The sequence below is a fragment of the Pteropus vampyrus genome, unplaced genomic scaffold (assembly GCF_000151845.1).
Source record: "Pteropus vampyrus isolate Shadow unplaced genomic scaffold, Pvam_2.0 Scaffold74, whole genome shotgun sequence".
NCBI classification, from domain to species: Eukaryota; Metazoa; Chordata; class Mammalia; order Chiroptera; family Pteropodidae; genus Pteropus; species Pteropus vampyrus.
This window is the reverse complement of record NW_011888855.1, coordinates 3,664,125-3,686,733: the sequence shown is the minus strand read 5'-3', so window position 1 is coordinate 3,686,733 and position 22,609 is coordinate 3,664,125. Positions and strand designations below refer to the sequence as shown.

Below are 22,609 nucleotides of genomic sequence, written 5' to 3'. Positions count from 1 at the left end.
AAGACTTACAGTGCTTATTGGATGCCTGTCACTGTTATAAAACCTTATGCACCACATTTAATCCTTCCAAAACTCTGTAAGAAGATATCATCCACATTTTACATACGTACAGGCCTTGGAGATCTTCTGGGTTCAATTTCAGACTGCTACAATAAAGTGAGTATCACAGTAAAGCGAGTCATAACTTCTTGCTGGTGGAGGGTCTTTCCTTCAATTTGTTTAAAAAAAAAAATCTTTGAGGTACAATAAAGTGAAGGGCACTAAAATGAATTAAGTTTGTACAGGGAAACAGAATCACAGTGAAATTAACTTGTCTAAGGTCACACAGTTAAGAAACAGTGGAGTCAGGATTCAGACATAGGCGTTCTGGTTTCACATTCTGTCCTTGTAACCATTGCTAACTGTTTTTCATTAAGATGAAAACCCAGAGAGAAACATTACAGAAGGGATGGGAGGAAAAATTTTGTGTAGGGAGTAGTGAATGAATGATGAATGTGTCAACAGTCGAATGCTATAGAGAAAATGAAGAGAGAGAAGGATTGAAGAGTGAATGTGTAATTTGGAATTAGCAAATCTTGAGTGACTTCATAATATGTAGTGGGATCAGAAGGTGAACTTTATATTTTTCTTTGAAATTATAAGTAATTGGATGCTCAATCTTTTAATGCTTTATCATTCGTGATGAGTTCTAACGTTTAAGCATGTCATTTGGAACTTTTATCTCTAAAAATTAAAATTTCAGTATATTTTTTTAGTGTTAGAGTTTTTATTAATAAAATTTAATTTCAAATAATTTGATTAGGCAGTGTATTTTAATCCACAAATAAAAAGTTCACATTTTCTGGCAAATGTATAAGCAAATATATAGCAAAATAAGATGAGATTCCAGTGTAGTGATGTAAGGAGGTAAGCTTTTCCAGAGAACATTGGGGTTGAGCAGTGCATCCTGGGCAAAGATCAACACATTGTGATGATTGGGGATGCATGGGAAAAGATAAGGAAAAAAAAGAAGGCAGGTCGTTAAATGAAGACTTGAAATTTAAGTAAAGCAAGAAATGTCTGTTACCACATGGAAAAAGCAGGAAATATGTGTTTCCCACCCTCTATTAAAAAAAATTTTAAACTACAGAAACATTGGAAGAATTTTGCCTTATCTCCTCTCTAGTATTTATTTTGCTAAATCACTTGAAAGTAAGTTGTAGACCTGATGACACTTCTCCCCTCACTATAATCTCCAAGATGTCTTATAGTAGTTTTACTTTTCAATCTAGGATCTAGTCAAGGTACATTACGTTTGATTGTCATGTCTCTTTAGTCTTCTTTAATCTAGAACAGTCTACCTTCTTTTTTTTTTCATCACCATGGCTTTTTGAAGAGTTTGACAGATTGGCTTCTCGAATGTATCATTATTTGGACTCATCTGGTTGCTCATGATTAGATTCGGGTTAAATCATCTTCTTGAGACACTACAAGGGTGATGCTCTGTACTTCCTATGTTGTCCCATCAGAAGACACATAGTATCAATTCTTTCCATTATTGGAGGTGCTAAGTTTGATCACCTCTGTCTCTGTTAAAGGTATAGTGCTGTAAGTTGTAAGTGATCCTTAAGGTGATACTTTAGAGTAGTATGTGAATATCTTGTTTTCCAACAATGTTCCACCTAGTGGTTTTAGCATTCATTGATAATCCTTGCCTTAATTAACTATTGCTTTGCTGTTACAAAGTGATAATATTCTAACTGTATATTCATTCTACATTTATTAGTTGGTATTCTATATAGAAAACTTTTCTCACCTCTCCTTTTTTTAAAAAAGATCACTATGATTCAAGGATTATTTTTGTATTTTTATTTTTGTATTTTTAATATTGTCATTCTGTTTGATTGTTAGATTACCCCAAATTTAGCCAGTGAGAGCCCTGTGCTCATATGTCCTTTTGACATTACCCCATTAGTGTTTAATACCTTACTTTCTAGCACAAAAAGATGTTCCAGGCTTGTACTTTCCTTGCCATAGTACTGAAATCAGCCATTTATCTAAGTTCCTTTTAGTAGGAAATGGTATTGAGAAATCAGGATCTGGGCTTCAGGTGTGGTATTTTTTAGCTCTATATTGCCATTTGTAGAATATGTTTACACCTCCATTGGTGAAAAAACCAAGGGAATGGAATTCTACATTTAATATATGGTCTTGAGAAGTTGGAGATACTTTTGAAAATCTTTAAAATAGCTTTAATAGCCCGCAGAATTCTGTGTTTAATATATGGTCTTGTTGACTTGGCAGTGTTGTTCAAAATATTTTAAAAAGCTGTAATAGTCTGCTGAATGTAATTTAATCTTTGATTTGTAATTTTATGAGAAATGATACTAACATTTGTTAACTGTTTACTGTGTGATAGTCCTTGTGCTACATACTTAAGCATTATTTTCTGTTCAAACCAAAATAGTTTATTGTTTCTATTGTACAGATAATAAATGTTAAGCAAATTATTGAATGTTACATGTTTAGTAACTGATAGAGGCAGAATTTGAACTCAGAGCTTTCTCCAGAATTCAAGTTTTTAACCACATTGTTAGGCTGCGTTTGTCCTAACAATGATTTGAAAAAATTCTTCAGAATAAGTTTTCATTATAGAACTATCACTGCAGAATATCTTGAGATTGAGTCTGTACTGACCTTAGGACTCATCCTGAGAGATTTTTCATTGTTAAATTCATTGTTTTCCAGTTTTAAAAGCTAATGAGCAAAGTATCTTGGTTAATGAGTGTTTTAGATAATGTTGTATTGAAAATTTTATGTGATGAATTAAGCATATCGATAAGAAATTCACTAGTTTTAAACTTTAAGAAACAGCAAAATGAAGAGTTGCTCTAAAGCATCTCAATTTGAGTTTTCCAAGTTTTGGTTGGTTTTCCAAGCATGTGTAGAATGGCAGCCAAATTGAGGGAGTTATTCTGAGAGTGGCACGCCGCTTGGCATAACATCGAGGAAGGAGATAAAAATCCCAGTTTGCTTAATTAGAAGTATATACTTAAAAGGACCATTAATTTCTCATACATACAGAGCTGCGAATACGAATTTAATGTTTCATTTAACATTTAAATTAAAAATTCATAGAATAGACATACAACGAATGCATTAGGTATGGACTTTCTGAAGGGTATAAGAAGATAGCTGTAGGATGGCAGTGGTCCCATCCACTTCAGTTTGCTGACCTTCACTCATAACTGGCTGAGAGGGGTAAGGCTGATCTGTTTTAGGAAGTACTGAGTCATCACCACTTACTCACCTTTTTTTGCCCAAGTGAAACCCATTATTTTATTCCATAATCTTGAACTAGTATTTGTTCTTCTAATACCTCTGGATAATTTCTGCAGTATTTGTAGTTGCAGAACCAGTGGCTGATTCAGGTGTTACTGAGTTGGAATATCACAGCTTCCTGGTTTTTCCATCTTCTTCATGACTTCCCTCTTTTAGGCTCAGGAGAGCACCTTTAAGTGCACACTGTGTAAGTACTTAACACTTCCTCAAATCTAGCATTTAAATTTTTTACTACCGGGAAATATCTGTAAGACTTCCAGTATGCCTCTGTCAGGGGATTTTTGTTTGTTTGTTTTGTCTTTCTATAATTGTTTTTATTAGTCTTGGACATACCAAGAGCCAAATAAATAATGTGGTACCTCAAGCCTGTTTCAGAGATAAATAATGATACAGGAACCATAGGAAACCCCTTTCTAAACCTAGCATTACACAGCTAGCAGCTACTTGCTGTCCCATGTAAACAAAATGCTATAACCACCCACACCATATGAGAGAATCAGCTTACTACTAAAACCATCCTTTGTTCTGGGAGGTTCTTTTCTGTAATTTTGTGAATGCTTAGCATCTTTTGATCTTCAAACCAGATGCACTGAAGGGACCAGGATTTACTAGACATCTCAGTGCTTGTTTCTCTTCCTCATTAATGGGTTATCAGCCAAATAAGAGTCACATAGATCCTACCTGTAAACTGGTTGTTCTCAAACTTTAGCGTGCATCAGAACCTATACACCAGACACTACTGGGCCCTATTCCCAGAGGTTCTGATTCACTAGGTCTGAGGCGGGGCCTGAGAATTTGTATTTTTACCAAGTTCCCAAATGATGCTGAGGGTGCCTTGTCTAAGTGTCTCTCAGGGTTGTTACTTAGATGCAACAGAACCCAATTCTGGCCAGTTTTTTAAAAAGAACTTATGAAAAGAATATTGGGTAGCTACAGAATTGATGAGAATACTACAGAAGTAGACTTGGAGTAGGCAACTGTGACACAGATTTGTAAAGATACTACTGCTGCTGGCACTGAGCGTAGTGACCACCACAGCTTGCACTGCTGACCACTTGTACTATACACTGTGCATATGTTGAGAGACCCTGCTTCTACCACTAGCTGCCGAATTGGATTCTGTGCAGTTCTTGCTTCTCAGAATCACTAGATTCAAAGTCTGGAATGGGTATGCCTTATTGGTATCTCTTGGATTATTTGCCCAAGCCCTAGTTTTCTGGAAGGTTGGAAAGATGAAAATCTGGTGTTTTCAGCTTCTACCAAACTCATAAGCTGAGTGATACTCTCCAAAGAAGAGTTCATTCATGGCTTGACTTCCTTGGTAGATATTTTTGACCACATTGCATTAGGAGTTGGCAAAGTATGGTCTGGGGGCCAAATTAGCCTACCAACTAGTCTATAAATAAAGTTTTATTGGAATGCCACCACACTCATTCATTTACTTACTTTTTTGTTGGTTATTTTCATGCTACAAAGGCAAAATTAAGTAGTTGTGACAAAAACCACATGGCTAGAAAAATATAGAATATATACTATTTGGCACTTTGTAGAGAAAGTTTGCCAATCTCTGATAGAAATAATGCTAGTATTTCTATTCAGGTCCATTCAGTTATCATTTATAGATGCTGTTGGAGAACTTCATGTGGCCAAATTCCTTACTGAAGTAAGGAAATTGGAGGCAAACAATGGGGCACACTTTCAGATATTTAAAGAAGGGCTTTTAGAATCTAAAGTTGATAAACTTTGTCAGCCTCTCTCTTCAGACCAAGAACTGAAGAACCATATATGTATTTTAAAATTTGTGAGTTATATTCTCATTTAGACTTTAAAATTGAAAAGTGAATTCCTAATTCTTAGCTATTCATGGCATCAACAATGATGTAGCAAAGATGTCCGTCCTTGAGAACAGAGTTATATGACAAATTCAGTCAAGCATTTCAGAAAAATTCTGTGGCTCCTCGACACTGGCCTATCCTTGTCTCGCAGGTCAAGTTATAAGAGGTCTAATTCTTTTTGCCATAACATAACATTTATATGTTATAGTTTTTAGAACTTGTTTGACACTAAAACAAAATTGTCTTGAAGCTAAAAATAACAAGCACATTTCCAGAGAGCAGGCCTTTTGTGGATGTCTGGCCATGTTATGATGACTCTTAAAGGGTTGGGCCCCAGCAGCAGTGTTTGTGGTATATGGTCACACTTACTCTGGCCATTGTTTTGAAAGTCTTAGCTCAATAAGGCAAAAATAAACAAAACAAACAAAAAAACCCATAGACTGGGAGGAAGAATTAATACTATAATTCATAAGAGGTAGTATATATGTAGAAAATCCATAGAATCCACGAATTATGAGATTTATTAAGGTTATAGTATACATCCTAAACTTATCACAATCTACCATCAAGTAATATTATACTACACTTATAGTTTAAGAACTTTATAACAGAATACTTCTATTTTTACCTCCTGGCCTTTGTGTTGTTTGTTTTCCTTGTACATGTATTATAAACCCCACAATATGTTGTCTTTGTTGTTTGTTGCTTTAGACAGTTTTCTTTTAAATAGTTTGAAAAAAGATTTATATTTACCCATGTAGTTACCATTTTCAGTTCTCTTCATTTCTTTATGTAGATCCAAATTTCCACCTGGTATTGTTTTCCTCCTTTATGAAGTACTTTTAACATTTTTTTCCTGTAGAGCAGGTATGCTGGTAATTAATTCATTCAGCCTTTATATGTGAAAAATATTTTGCCTTCGTTTTTTGAAAGATGTGTTGACTGGGAATAGAATTCTAAGTTTATATGTATATTTTTTCTTTTCTCTCTGGATTGTGTTGTTTGAAGAATCTTTGTTACTGTGGAGTTTTGTTCTTTCTCTAATTGCTTTTACAGTTCTCATTTTTTTAAGCAATTATAATGTGCTTTGGTATTGTTTTTTCATATTGTGCTTGAGTTTTATTGAGCTATATGATGTGTGAGCTTATAATTTTCATCAAAGATTTTCCATTATTTTTAAATAGTTTTTTTTTTTTTTCTCTTTCTCTCTCCCACAGTGAACAGTGACTTTTTGTTAGGCTGCTCGAAGTAGTCCCATAGCTCCCTGGTGCTCTGTTCAAACTTTTTCCATTTTTTTCATTTGTGTTTTTGATCTCTATTCTTGTGTCTTAAGATTTGTTAATCTTTTCTGCAATGTCTAATATGCTAGTCGTCTCACTCAATGTATTCTACATCTCAGATATTGTTTTCATGTCTGGAATTTTTTAAATGTCTCTTCTTATATGCTTAATCTTTTTTGTATCTTCCTGAACATGTGGAATATGTTCCGTGTGAACATATGGAATATAGTTTTAATAAGTTTGTCAATGTCTTTTCCTACTAGTTCTATTAGCTATATAATTACTGAGTCAGTTTTGATTTCTCCTCATTATGGGTCATTTTTTCCCGCTTCTTTGCATACTTGGTAAGTTTTGATTGAATATCAGAAACTGAGTTTTACCTCTTTATATGCTGGATTTTTTTTTTTTTCCTATAAATGTTATTTGGCTTTATCTGAGACACAAGTAATTTGGAAATCATTTGATCCTTTCAGGCCTTTTTTTGAGCTATGTTATGTAGTCTGTGGTTAATTTTGCCCCAATACTGTGTTCAAAGCCTTCTGAGAACTCCACTAAATGTACTGTGAATTATGAGATTTTCCACTTTGCCTGGTAAACTGGAACTCTTCCTGTTCCTCTGAGTTTTGGGTATTGTTCTCTCTAATCCAGGATGTTTGAACCTCAAAACTATTGACATTTTGACCCATATATTCCTATATTTTGGGGCCTTGTCCTGAACATTATAGAATGTTTAGCAGCATCTCTGGCTTCTAGTCACTTTATGCTAGTAGCACCCCTCCCCGCTAAATGCGACAACCCAAAATGTGTCAGACATTGCTCTATCATCAGGGGGAAAAATCAGTACTAGTTGAGGACCACCACTCTAATGATATTCTTTTGTAGTTGGAATGGAAAAGAATACATTCATCAGATCAATATCTGGAGCTTAACTAATCAATTCCAGCAACAGTAAGTCTGAAACCACAACTGTGACCAGGACTAAAATTTGGTTAAGTCTCTGGTAGTCTGCAGTCATTTTTTAGGATCCATCTGCTTTCTGCAGATGATATATGCTATGTAATGGGGACCATCACCCTTGCATAATTTAAGTCTTTACTAGTGGCACTAGTCTGCTCTTCTTTGCCCCTCTGGAAACAAAATTGTCTTTTATTTACTGTCTTATTCTGGAGAATGGGGCAATTTCAGAGGTTTCCACTTGGTTTTTTCCACTATGGCAGCTTTTACCACATAGGTCATGGACCCATTGTGGAGGTTATTCTCACTTGTAGAGGTTAATATAAATTCTAATTATAAACTCAGGGAGTGAAAAGAGACTGTTGGGTGGGTCTGCAGGCTCAGTGAGCCCACTGTGAGTTAGACTTTTGCCAGGACTCTGTTATCTCAATTCAGAAGATTTTGGCTGGGAGATGGTTTCTTTTGCCTCACAGAATCTCGACTAGGATTGTTCTCTTAGTTCCGTTCAACTGATAGCTGGACTGGTCTAAGAAGGGGTTCACTTACATATCTGGTGCCTTGGTGCTGTTCTTTGTCGCTTTTCTCTGTCAGTGAGGCTAGCTCGGGCTTCCTCACAGCAGTGGTGCTCAAAGGATACTTGAATCTTAGATTTCCACAGTCTCATTTCTGCTATATTCTTTTGGTCAGAACAAATCACAAGACCAACCCAGATCCTCGGGGAGGGCACACAGATTCCAATTTTTGGTGGGGGAATGATAAGGTCCCATTGCAAAAGAACATAGAAGATAAGAAATATCATTGTAGCCATCTTGGGAAATACAGTTTATCATATCACTACTCCATCTGCTGTCTTCCAGAATTTTATAGACCTGTCTCATTTGCTGTGGTTTCCTCTTTTAATCTATTCTTCCTTTTAAAAAATACTTCAAAAAGCTTTTTAACTCTCAGGATTTCGCAGAGATATGTGGTCATTGAATCCATCACTTGTAATCTTTGGAACCAAAGATTATTGCTGTTTTTGACCCTATGTTGTCTTATTAACTTATTGGAAAGCAAGTTGTCTTAGGCGTCTTTTCATTTCTACTTTCTGTGATCTGATAATTGTCTTGGCCAGTTGCCTATCAAAGCAGGACAGCAATGTTTGGTATTAAGGCATTATTCCTTATAAGAGAATAAGGAGATACATTTTATGTAGAGAGTTTAGACTTGTTTATAATCACCATGCACCAACATTCTTCATAGCATCAGTGGCAGAATGCTTTTTTGTGTCAGTAATTGGGACTGTTCTCACATTCTTCTTTTGCTATGCCACTGCTCTTAGCTGAAGTTATACTGTATTATTCTGGGGTTTTTAATACCTGGTTATCTGAATGAGGGCTAGAGAAAGGTTCCCTACTACCTCTTCCACAGAGTGAACAGGATTATCTCATTGGACATTTTTTTTTTTTTTTTTTTTTTAGTGGTAGATCATTACCACTTTGAGTCCTTTTACAAAAAGATTTTTTAGGGTCATACTTTAAGAGGGATATTGACAAACTGGGCCATCTCCAGAGAAGGGCAGCTAGGATGCTTAAAGATTTGGAACCTGCAAATACTGAGGCTCTGTAATCTGGAGGGAAAAAACCAACAAAGTCAGATTTAAAACATAAATGTTTTCAAGTACTTGGAGGTCACCGAAGAAGAAAGGTTACATCTGTTTAGAAATGAAATAGACTTTCATATGAAACAGTGAGTTTTTAATTTCTGGCATTGTTTGCATAGAGGCCATCAGCCATATTGAAGAGGGGTTGCTGTGTGAGTTGAGGGAGTTCTCTACCTTTTCACATCGGATAATTCAGAGATTTTTATGATTTCTATTAACAGTTCTGTCATAAATGATTGTTAGCTTAAAATGAGAATTATGGGGGTATCATTACATTTTTAAAAGTTTATTTGGAAAATAATCAGATCTTTTTTATTCTGCAGGACCTAAATACTATTTATTCTTATCTTCATGGGATGGAAATATTATCAAACCTCAGAGAACATCAGCTTAGGTAAGTGTAATGCTTTGTTTATGAACATGTGCTATGGAGTTATTCAAATGAGTTTGGATAGATGCAACGGCTAAATCTTTTCGGTTTTTTTGGTAGGATAAACGTAGAATTTTCATTTCTCAACCTAGTTTTTCTTAGCCATGGGACCTTGAGCAAGTCTTAATATGTAAGCTGTAGTTTTGTCTTCCATAAAATAGGGATAATAAGATTATTTTTGTTAGTGTTTTGAGGATTCAATGAAAATGCAGTTAACCCTTGAATAACTTCATGGTTGGGGCACTGGACCCCACGCAATTGAAAATCCACTTATAACTTTTGACTCCCCAAATACGTAACTACTAGTAGCCTATGTAACTACTTAGAAGCCTTACTGTTAATGTAAGCAGTCAGTTAACACATATTTTGTATGTTATATATATTATATACTGTAGTCTTACAAAGAGAAAGCTAAAGAAAAAGATGTTATTTAGAAAATCATAAGGAAGAGAAAATACATTTACTTGTTGAAAATAAATCCACGTATAGTGTTTGCTTCAGCAGCACATATACTAAAATTGAAAAAAATCCACATGTAACTGGACCTGGGCAGTTCAAACCTGTGTGGTTCAAGGGTCAGCTGTAATGATCTAAAGCAAACACAGTGTTCAGTATGTGCTGGCCAGTGAAAACAAAACTTCTTTTTGTAGTTCCTATTGATATTTACCATATCACATACTTATAATGGGCATGGTGCAATGTAGTGTTGTATTAAAGTAGAAGGAGCAGGATTCTGGATTTGGTTTAAGTGCCCATGGACAAGACCCATAAACTCTTTGAACTTCATTTTCCTATTCCGTAAATAAGTTTTCTCTCCTACCTTTTATCATTGTGATTATATTTGTAAAAAACACTTTTGAGTTTTGTAACGCTCTATAGTAACTTTGTTTAACATTTTAATTAAAATGTGTTTTCCTTCCATGACCAGCTTATCTATCACTTTTTCTGACTGTTCTTTAAGTTTAGCTTATGGCCCAGGTTGCTAAAATATACTTGTTTGGGATTTATTATATCCTGTTTTCTGTAAAACATAATTTAGATGTTTGTATATATCAAATATAAAAGAAAACTGAAAATGAGAGCATTTAGTAATACTAAAAGTATTTTTTAAATGCAAGCAAATTTATATACTTAATAGTTTGTTTATGCCTCTGCCAATAACTCTTCTTCACATGAGGATTTAGTGTGACTCAGACAAATCTATATTTTTTATATTAAAAAAGAACATTATTTAAAGTGAATTAACAGATGATAGGATGTACATAAGAGTACTATACTTGTTGCCACTTAATGTCTGATTGTGTTTTTGAAAATGTTGTATTTAATGTATATGTTTCTAAATGCTTATAGTTTAGTGATAAATTTAGTGGTAGATCTGATTAAAACTTACTTTTTTTAATATTTTAGATTAATGTCTGCAAGAGCACGCTATGAGAGATACAGTGGCAATCAAATTCTATTTTGGTAAGTATTTCTGTAATTAGCTTAAATTAATTGCTTTAATATTTAAATTTTCACTTCTAACTTTGAAATTCATTTGATTCTGTAACATTTTCTGTAGAGCAGATTGAAATGTTTTCATGAACCGTGAAGTATAACAGATATAGAGTGCACAAAAGGTGTAGAGTGGGACAAAGTTTAATAAATATATACACCTGTGTAACTCCTACCCAGATGAACATACAGAACATATCAGCTCTCCAGAAGGCTCTAGTCAACTCTGTTGGAAAGATAATCCAGTTCTGACTTCTGTCACCGTAGATTAGTTTTGCCTCTCTCTGAATGTCATATAGATAAGTCTTTTAGTCAGACGTTTTTTACTTCACACATGTCTGAAATTCTTCCATGTTTTTGCATTCATTCTTTTTTACTGCTTTAAAGGATACATTTGTATGAAAATGATAATTCGTTTGTCCTTTCCACTATTTATAAATATTTAGGTTATTTTCAGTTTTTTGCTATCATGAATAATAAAGTTTCTTTAAACATTTTGTTTACGTCTTCTTGTGCCCTAATTTACTCATTCCTTTTGGGCATATTCTTAGGAATAGAATTATTGGAAATGCACATGCTCAAATTTAGGATATTCTAACATTAGAATCTAACATGTGCATTTATTTTGTTATCCCATTGTGACTTTATTTTCCATTTCTCTGCTTACTGATGATGGTGAATGATTGTCATGTTCTTATAGGCTTTTTGGATAGTTCATTTGTGAAATCTCAATTCAAGGTTTTGACCATTTTTTAATTGGGTTGTTTGTCTTATTTCTATTGATTTGTAGAAATTCCTTTTGAATTCTGTATCCAGGTCCTTTGTTGTGTACTTATGTTGCATATATCCTCTCCCACTCTGTGTCTTTCTATTAATGGCATCTTTCGAAGAAGAGAAATTCCCAGCTTTCTCAGTTTTCCCCCTTGTGATTAGTGCTTTCCATGTCTAGTTAAGAACTAAAATCTGTCACTTCCTCAAGATTATGAAGACATTCTTCTCTTTTTTCCTTCTAAAAGTTTTGGCAGCAGTGACCTTTTATTATATAGATTCAACTGGTATGTATGAATGGTATTGACTTTCATGTTTCGTTACCTGCACATTGCATATATCATCATTTCTAAAGTATTTACATGATTCATATGGGTCTTAATAGCTACATTCATTCATTTGTTGATCCATTCATTCATTGTTATTAAATATCTGCTATACATTATGCTTACCCTGGTATAGAATGGTGAGAAGACAGTATTTGTCTTATTGAGCTTATTGTGTAGTGAGGGGGGGAGAGAGTTAATTAAAATAGTTACACATATTTAAGTGCAACCAAAGGAAAGTATAGCTATATAGATTATTGGAACAGAATTGAGAGCCCAGAAATAAACCCTTAGATTTATGAACAGTTCTGTTTTTTAAAAATGACCTGTAGCTAAGATCTGTGCACAGTGTGGTTATAACATGGTTGAGGATTTAAAAGGAACCACCAACAAATAGTTTATTTTTGATGAAGGTGCTAAAGAATTTCAATAGAGAAAGCATAGTTTCTTCAACAAATGGTTCTGAGTTAATTGAATTTTTACATGCAGAAAGTTAATTTAGACCCTTACCATAACACCATATATGATAATTAATGATATATCACTTTATACCCATTAGAATAGCTACAGTCAAAAAGGCAGACAGTAATAGTTTTTGGCGAGGTTATGGTGACACCTAGAATCTTCATATATTGGTTGTGAGGATGTTAAATGGTATAGCCACTTTAGGAAACAGTTTTGCAGTTTCGTTAAAAGTTAAAACAGTTTTACCCATATGACCCAGTAATTCTACTTTTACGTATTTACCCAAGAGAAATGAAAATAAATATGATACAGAGACTGTACACAAATGCTTTTAGTAGTACTTTTTGTACTAGCCTAAAACTGGAAACAATCAAAATGTCCAATGAATAGATAAATAAAATTCTGTATATTTGTATAGTGGATTATTATTTGGCAATAAAAAGGAATAAAGTACTTATATACTCTCCAGCAAGGACAGACCTCAAAAACAGTATGTTAAGTGGAAGAAGATAGAAACACCACATATTATGTGATCCCATTCATATGAACTGTCTGAGAAAGACAAATCTATAGAGACAGAACAGATTATTGGTTCTGTTTGGAACAGATTATTGGAGGCAGGGATTGACTGCAGACAAAGCATAAGAAATCTCTTTGTGATGATAGAAATGTTCTAAAATTGGATTTTGTTGTTTGCACAGTTCTTATAAAAAACCAGAGTGTTCAAGTGCCATGGGCAAAGAGGAGGACACAGCAAGAGGGAGGAGCCTGGAGTTGCAGGTGGAGGCTACCTTAAGAGTTTTTGGTCTTTATTTTAGGAGCATTGCCTTTGAAGGAGTAAAATCTGACAAGATTAAGTATGTCTCCCTTCTCTGGGCTAGATTATTCTTGGATTCATTTGCTTACAAAGAAAAAGGAGATAGCAGGGCCCCGCCTTAAAGAGTTTCACTTTCCTTGTGTGTGCTTATCATCTGCATTGTCAAACTATGCCCTTGAGAGTGGAATTCTTTGCAAGATCTGAACAGTTTCTGATTTATAAGCTGGCATGGTTCTCTTGGTGGTAGGAGAGAACTTCAGGATTTTTCCTGAATTTCAGTGGAATTTACTGACAGCATTGTGACTGCTTTGGCCAAATGAGATAAAATTGGAGGCTTGTCCTGGCATCCAGTTAAAACTTTCTTCTGCCTTAATTTTGGGCAGATTTTTCCCTTACTGATCTTGTTCCCTCTTGATTTTGTAAATTATATTCAAAAGAGTAAGGAAGTGGGATTTCTAAACAACTTAAGTAGGAATTTTGCAGCCATTTGCATCTTCCCTTGATGAAGATAGGAAGGGATATAAAGAACTTGAAAGCACCCACTGAAAAGTTGACAATATTTCCTTCTCATGGTAAGCAATAGGATCAACCCAAAAAGCTTACCCTGGGTGCTATGTGGAATGGTTTGGAGGCCTAGGTTTCTGGATGGAGAATTCTACTGTTTATTGAGGACAGAGAATACTAGAAAAGATCCAAGCTTGAAGAAAATGATAGGTCAATTTTGAATATGTTTAATTTGAGTTACCTGTTAGACATACAAGTTGACATGTTAAGTAGACAGCCAGATATACAGTTTTATAAGTATTAGAATCCTTCACATATACAGTTGAAGCCTTAGGTATGGTAAATAAAGATATTTGAGAGAAAGACAGAAAGGTTAGTTTGGATTATAAACTAGCATCTAATAAGATTCTGAGTTTCCTTTGGAGATTTAAGTGAACTAAAATGCTGATGGACTTAAGTCATCTGATATTCTTTTTATTTTATCCTTCAAACAATAAAATGAGAGATTAGGTAGACATATATTAATGTCAGAATAAAATTTAAAAGAAATGAAATCATCGTGATCCAAATTATAGTTGAAAGTTAAGATGCACCATTGATAAATCTGTGAATTACAAATAATATTGTCTTTAATATACATAAGTTATCAGAAATAGGATTTTCTAATATGTAGATGCTATACAATATTTAAGTTAATCTTTATCAAATGTGGTGATCCGCTACACAAAAATGAAGAAGGTGAAGTTAATAATATAATTAATAAGACAAAGCTGATGAACATATGCTATTGAAGTCTATATTTTAAGATAATGATTATACTTTTTCCCATGTGAACATGATCTGTATAAAATCTTAGGCAACAGGTAAAATTTCCCAGTAGTATTATTTAATTTTTAATGTTTTACAATATTATTAGAATATATTTCGTGCTGTGTATTTTGTGTTGAATCTGTATACATGTGAATGTGTGTTTTAATTTACTTTTTCCTTTAAACAGTTCAGAAACTATTGCCAGATGTTGGTATATCCTGCTTTCTGGATCTGTGCTTATGAAAGACTCCATGGTCTTGCCTCCTTGCAGGTATGTTTACATTTGCTGCTTAGTGCATGTGGCAGGCAAAGTTAACATTATATCTATTTATTTTATTTCTTACCTTAAACTATTTTATGTAAGATGTGTATCTTCTCTCAGTAGGTGATACATTTTCTAAATGTCTTTACTCGTTGGTAATTGGAAATAATTGGCAGGAATCAACTGATATTTCTTATTTCTGAGAGTGTAATCTTTAAGTTTACACCGTGGCAGAGTATCTTATTCCTATTTGATCTTTAGTTTTATGTAAGATTTGATCTAGTTTATCTGATGGTTTTTGGGTTCATTGCTATTAATAATTGTAAAGAGGCAATACACCTTAATAGTTAAGAAATTGATTTTTAGAGAAAGGCAAACTGGGTTAGAATCCTGATTTTATCACTTACTAGTTATGTGACTTTGGACAAATTTGGTTTCTTAACTGTAAAATGAGGATAATAATAGTACTTAAGTGCCTTTAGGAAGTTTTGGCAAGCTACTACTCAGAGCTCTCAACAGAAGTCTGTAAAAGTTGACACTCTAGAGCCAGACTGCATGAGTTCATGTCTGTGCTTTACTACTTCTTGGGCAAATTCTTTAATCCTTTTCTGCCTCTTTCCCCTTTTGTAAAATGAGGACAATAATGGAACCTATTTCATAGGCTAGTTTTGAGGAATAAATGAGTTAATACCTAATAAAGCTCTTAGAACAATGCCTGACTATTACAAGTAATTGTTAATTATCACCACCATAATTAGAGAAAAGAAGATAAGGGCGGTTGGAAAGATGGTCAGATGTATAGAGAATTTGTTCTGTCAGCAATTCTTAATATTTTGGGGCCTCAAATTACAATTTGGTGATATAAAAGCAATTTTTAGTGACTTTTTTCCAATATGTTGATATTTTTGGTCTTCTAAAGTAAGACTTCTAATTGTAGCTAAATTAATTTAGTTGCAAAACTGTTCAATTTAAGTATTAAGGTACAGTCTAGTCGATAGATGCTATGGGACATCTTAGTTTTGTTGCCATTTTTAACATCATGCCTACATCATTGACCTTTGGTTCGATGAAATCTGTGCTTCTTGACTTTAGCAGACTAAAACATTGTTAACTGTTTTTACAAATAAAATCCTTAATAGTTCTTTTATTTACGGAATGGTGCCATATCAGAGTCAGTGTTGGTCTCTACTGTCAGCAGGTTAGGTATCCAGCAGTAGCATTAACATTGAGCCCCTGTGTATCTCCCATCTGTGCCACATTCATGGGCCCATTGAACAAACACTGGGGTGGGGTGGCTGGGGAAAGAGTTTTATTGACACCCACAGAGCATATCATTTTGTTTACCTGATTATTAAAAGCCTCCCCTCAGTAGATACCCTTTGGGAATTCATATGGGTGTTCCTATGGGATGCAGATAACTTCAAAGCCTGGCCATTCTGAAAGAAGTCTTTCAAATAAATACCTCTTCCCAGAGTTCTTTGTTACCAGTCTTCTAATCCTGTTCCTTTTAAGTCCCTGACCATTCAACTAAACCAATGATAACTGCTCATGAATCTGTTTACATCAGTAATTTTGGTCCTCTCTCAATCCAGTTTGAACTTTTCTCGAAGTTCTGTTTCCTAGGAGAATTTTCCTTCATTGCCTTACTTCAGGGTCACCTCCAAGTGGGGCTGTCCACCTTAGGGTGGTACCAGCATGTTTTGCAGACTCATCTGTAAAACAGGCTCAAGTATTTTCTCCTCAGTCAGCTGGTCATAAGGAGCTCTCCAAGTAGGCATAGGCACAGATTGCAGTAGAGGAGGCAATGCAACAGGAGTTGGTATTGCAGGAGTCTGAGCCACCTCATGCGACTTACTCTGGACCTGGGTAAACTTGGTCTCTTATATACCATATTCATTTGATAATAGGTTGCTACTATTCATGCCCTACCCTATGGCTAGGTATGCACTTCATGATGGGAAGTCAGGCTACATGGTAACCTGATGCCCCATAGTTAGGCATTCAGCCTCTACCATGCCCAGTAGCAAGCCAGAATTGTTTCTCAAAAGTTGATAGATTCTTGGAAAGTGCTACTTTAAGTGAAACGACTTATAACAAAACCAGTTTTACCATAGGCTAATTGATATAAACAAGAGTTAAGTTCCTATGGCATAATTCTGATCACAAAAACATCACCAGACTTCTAAATAAAGAATCAAAACACATCTGATATTAAACGCAGAAGTAAATGTGAGCTATACATACATTTAGAAAGATTAATAAAAACAAGTAAGATAATTATTTTCCACTTATTCTAGTTCAGAGTCATGAGTGGCTGGAGCCTATCCTAGCAGCTCAGGGTGCAAGGGTGGGAATTCATCCTGAACAAGATGCCCTTCCTTCTAAGACAGGGTGTGTGTGTGCGTGTGTGCACACACACTCACTCACTCAGATTGAGGCACTGTAGGCATGCTAATTAATATACACATCCGTGGGATGTGGGAGGAAACTGGAGTACCCAGAAAAAACACACACAGATATGGGAATAGTGTGCAGACACCACACAGACAGTGACCTCAGCCGGGAATCTTTTTTTTTCCCCCTCATCAACATAATTATGAAATGATGTTGAATGAAATGATGTTATTTGAGGATGTAATGTAATTTTTAGAAGAAGGCATAGAAGTCTACACTGTTGTTGTCATATCAGTGCTTGTGAGAAACTCCATAGAGCATGCCAATTTATTGTAGATACTAAAGTTATTGAATATGCTGGACTATAAAGCCCAGTGGTACAGTGACTTATACTGCAATCTAAACTTGCTGGCAACCTTGAGGACACCTTGAAGATGGGTCAAAGTAGCATACTCACACTCGATATATGTTACCTCCAAAATCCCCCCCAAAAAAAACAACAACAAAAAAAAACAGGTATTATGCCTCTCTTTGTTGTGATAGTGCCTAATCAACTTGTACTTCACCTTGAAGAGAATATCCTGCATGCCTCAAATTATGGAACTCCTAGAAACTTCACTGAGGGAGCAAGGCCTTGAATTTTCATGGGGTTTATTTCCTAAACTCTAGTTGGCATATATTTTACCAAAGCATCCAAATACACCTATTATTTTATAGTGAAATTCTATATGTAATTTAAACCAGTAACATATATTTTACAATTTACTATAAACAAAGGAGATAATAAATCAAGCCTGAAATTTAAATGTCTTTCTTTTGAAATAAAGTTAGCCTTTTTCTAGAATTTAATTCACTTTTTAGTTGTCACAGTAAAATCTTGCTGTACCTCAAGAAAGCAAGGACTTCATTACATGTGATTTTTAAATAAAATTTAATGCATGTATTCATTTATTCAGCAAATAAGCATTGATTGTCATCTCTATATAAGATACAGGCATTAAGACAAAAAAACAAAAAAAGATTGACTTAACATTGGATTGGGATGATGGCTTTGTTTAAAAAGGGCCTAAGTGTTGTGTGACATGGAAAGAAAACTTTCTTGGGGAGGCAGTTTTGGACATGGATTCCACAGATAAACAGGATTAGCCAGGCAGTGAAGGGGGAAACAGGCATTTCAGTCAGAATATGTCAAGCACTGAGGCATTAATTTGTTTAGAAAATGTTTATAGAGTGCTTGCTTGTGTCAGGCACTCTGCTAGTCATTAAGGTTGGGAAAGTCACCTTTAAATGGCATTGTTCATTTTTCAAGACATACTTTTAAAAATAATATTTTAGACAAAGTAATAAATTTGTACTAATCAAAAGAAACAGTATAAGTTGTACTTTAAGAAGTATTCTCAATTAGTTTTCCCATTTTTGACCCAAGTAGAAACATTGTTTTATGATTTTAACTTTTTTAGTGAAATATATAGGGAAAGTGCAGATAACCTAAATGTATATGTTAATGAGTTACTGTAAATCATATATTTGCCTGATCACTACCAGATCAAGAAATTAAATATTGTCAGCACCTTAGAAGCAACCTGCATGTCTTTTTTAAAATAATTTTTTAATTTTCAATAAGAGTTGGCATACAATATTGTATCAATTTCAAGTGTACAAACATAGTGATTAGACATTTATATGATTTATGAAGTGATCACTCCAATAAATCTAGTACCCATCTGACACCATACATTGTTGTTACAATATTATTGACTATATTCCTTATGCTATATTTTACATCCCCATGACTATTTTATAACTGCTGATTTGTACTTCTTAATCTCTTCTCCTTTTTCACTGAACCTCCAATTCCCCTCCTATCTGGTAACCATCAAAATGTTCTCTGTATCTATGGGTTTGTTTCTGTTTTGTTCATTTGATTCTTTAGATTCCACATATAAGTGAAATCATATGGCATTTGTCTTTCTCTGTCTCACTCAGCACAATACCCTCTAAGTCATCCATGTTGTTGCAGATGGCAAGATTTCTATTTTATGGCTGAATAATATTCCATTGTGTGTATATGTTAACACCTCTTCTTTATCCATTCATCTATTGATGTGTCGACAGCCACGTTGCCTCCATAATGTGTCTATTGTAAATAATGGCACAGTGAACATATGGATTCCCATGTCCCTTTGAAGTAGTGATTTGGGTTTCTTTGGATAAATACTCAGAAGTGGGATAACTGGATCCTTCTTTGTCTTTTGCTTTAAAGTCCTTTTTGTCTGATATAAGTATTACTACTCCAGCTTTTTTTGTTTCCATTTTCATGAAATATCATTTTCCATCTCTTTACTCTCAGTCTGTGTGTTTTTCGATCTGAAGTGAATCTCTTTTAGGTACCACATGTAAGGCTCTTCTTGTTTTCTTATCCATTTATCTACCCTGTCTTTTGACTGGAGCATTTAATCCATTTACATCTGAAGTAATTATTAATAGGTATGTAGTTATTACCATTTTTTATTCATATTTTTGTTCTTTTTTCTTAAGTCCTTTTAATATTTCTTATAATACTGGCTTGGTGGTGATAACCTTTAGCTTTTTCTTGTTTTTTTGGGAAGCTCTTTATCTGTCCTTCAATTCTAAATGATAGCTTTGCTGGGTATAGTAATCTTGGTTTTAGGTCCTTGCTTTTTATCATTTTGAATATTTTGTGCCAGTCCATTCTGGACTGCAAAATTTCTGTTGAGAAATCAGCTGACAATTTTATAGATGCTCCTTTGTAGGTAACTGATTGCTTTTCTCTTGCTGCTTTTAAGATTCTCTCTTTGTAGCCTTTGGCATTTTAATTATGATGTGTCTTGATGTGGGCCTCTTTGGGTTCATCTAATTTGGGGCTCTGTGCTTCCTGGGCTTGTATGTCTCTTTCTTTCACCAAGTTAGGGACGTTTTCTGTCATTATTTCTTCAGTTTTTCAATTCCTTGCTCTCTCTTCTCCCCTGGCATGCCTATGATACGAATGTTGCACTTGATGTCGTCCTAGAGGCCCCTTAAACTATGCTCAAATTTTTGGATTCTTTTTTTGTTGTTGTTGCTGTTCTGATTACATAGTTTCTGCTACCTTATCTTCTGAATCACTGATTGTATGCTCTGCTTCATCTAATGTGTTGATTCTTCCTTAGGTATTCTTCATTTCAGTTATTATATTCATTTCTGACTGATTTCTTTATGTTTTCTGTCTTCATTTTTATATTTTCTCTCTCTCTCTGTTAAAGCTCTGAGCTTTTCTACTCTTCCCTAAATTCATTGAATATCCTTATCACCAGTGTCTTGAACTCTCCATCTGGTAAATTGCTTCCATTTTGTTCTTTTTCTAGAGCTTTGTTCTGTCCTTTTTCTTGGGACGTGTTTTTTTTTTTTGTCTTCCCATTTTGACTGCCTCCCTGCATTTGTTTCTAGGTATGAGGTAAGGCGGCTATGTCTCCTTAGTCTGCATGTCTTTTCTCAAATCAACTCTCCTACTTCCTCTGAAAGATCACCATTTTCCTAAAGTTTAATCAGTCTTGAATATCTGTAGAGTTTTAGCTTGAGGATATGTACATGTAAACATTGTTGTCTAGTTTTGTTTACTTTTAAACTTAATATAAATTTAATCATACAGTATTCTTTTGTATATAGCTTCTTTGACCCAATGTATTTATGAGATTGATTCATGTTGCATGTAGTTAGAGTTAATTTATTCTCATTAATATTTTATTGTTTGTGTAGTTTAGGGCTATTATAAGTAGCTGTGAACATTCTTGTACATTCAATCCACATGTGCATACATTTCTGTACAGTATACCTAGCAGAGAATTGTTGGCTCATAAGATATGCCTATATTCAGCGTTCATTTGCAAGTTGTAGTCCAAAGTAGATGTACCAATTTACACACCCACCAGCAGTGAATGAGAATTCCTATTGTTTCACATCCTCACCAATATGTAGTATTGTCAGTCTTTTCGTTTTTAATTTTTTTGATGGCTTAATTTCAGCTATTCTATTGAGAATATATATCTCATTATAGTTTTGATTTGCATATTATTGGTGGCTGATGAGTGAGTACATTTGAATAACTTCTTTTGTAAAGTGCTTCTTAAATTCTGTTCTCCATTTTTCTAATGCATTGTCTTTTGTTATCAGAATGTAGAAATCCTTCATATACACCTAATTTCTTGCTTGATTATCTTTGTTGCAAATATCTTTTCCTCACGTTGTGCCTTATATTATTCATTCTCATGAACACAGGTTCATGAAATGTAGAACAATTTTGTCTTTTCCATTTTTTCATCTTCGCTTAAGAAACATTTCTGTACCTGAGACCCTGAGGATATTTTCCTTTATTACTTTCTAGAACTTGTTTTCCCTTCACATTTAGATCTATAGTCTCCTTAGAACTAATTTTTGAGTATGATATAATGTTGCATGGTTTTTCATTTAGATTCCTATATGCCCTTTTCCGACTTTCATTCAATACTACCATTTTCGTAAAACAAATATCCATATATTTGTGTGCCTGTTTCTTGGCTCCTAAACTGTTCTATTTGATTTTGTCTATCCCTGCTTGAATGCCACACTGTTGTAATTACTGTTGCTTCGTAATGTAGGAGAGGAAAAATTTCTTTCTACCTTTCTAGGTTCTTTGTCTTTTCTAATAATCAAATTAACATAAGACAGATTAACAGGAGAAAAACAAATTAAATTACATATGTACAGGGGCCCCACAAAGGCATTGCAACCCAAGGACAAATCGAGCAGTTAAAGCTTATATGCTATCCTCAACTAAGGAATGGGGTAGGGTCTGGGACTTAAAAGGAGAGATGAATAATTCATGGGATGACAAGAGCAGATGTTTAATACTTGGATGTTTGTCCTGCCATACAGATAGGTCATTGAGATAAATAGTTCTGGTAATAACTCTTTTTCTGGGCCAAGTACCCTATCTAAATTCTTTTAGGTAATTAAGGGAGAAGTAAAAGTTTTTCTTGAGTCTGCTTGGTCTTGATAGCCTTCAGCTGAAAATAATCCACATGCTAAAGTGGCATATTTTGGGGAGGCTCATTCTGAACCCCTTCAATAATATGTCTTGAAGTTTAATAGAGAAACTATGAGAAATTGCTAAACTGTCCCCCAGTGGTTGTACTATTTTAGATGCCCAGTAGCAGTGTATAAGAGTTCTCTTTCTATGTAGTTACCAACATGAGGTGGTGTCAGTCCGTGTAGCTATTCTAGTCACTATGAAGTGGTTTTAATTTTTATTTTCCTGCTGTATAACGATAA

At 34.5% G+C, this 22,609-nt stretch overlaps 1 protein-coding gene across 7 annotated transcripts in view; it reads left to right on the top strand.

Annotated features, from left to right (window-relative positions):
- RAPGEF6 (Rap guanine nucleotide exchange factor 6) overlaps positions 1 to 22,609 on the top strand; it is a 151,799-nt gene that overhangs the window by 10,183 nt on the left and 119,007 nt on the right. For all 7 annotated transcript variants that reach the window (XM_011362262.2, XM_011362260.2, XM_011362261.2 and 4 more), the window contains exons 2-4: positions 9,356 to 9,426; positions 10,870 to 10,926; positions 14,834 to 14,917. In XM_011362262.2, the coding sequence (XP_011360564.1) occupies positions 9,356 to 9,426; positions 10,870 to 10,926; positions 14,834 to 14,917 (212 nt within the window). The remainder of the gene's footprint in view (positions 1 to 9,355; positions 9,427 to 10,869; positions 10,927 to 14,833; positions 14,918 to 22,609) is intronic.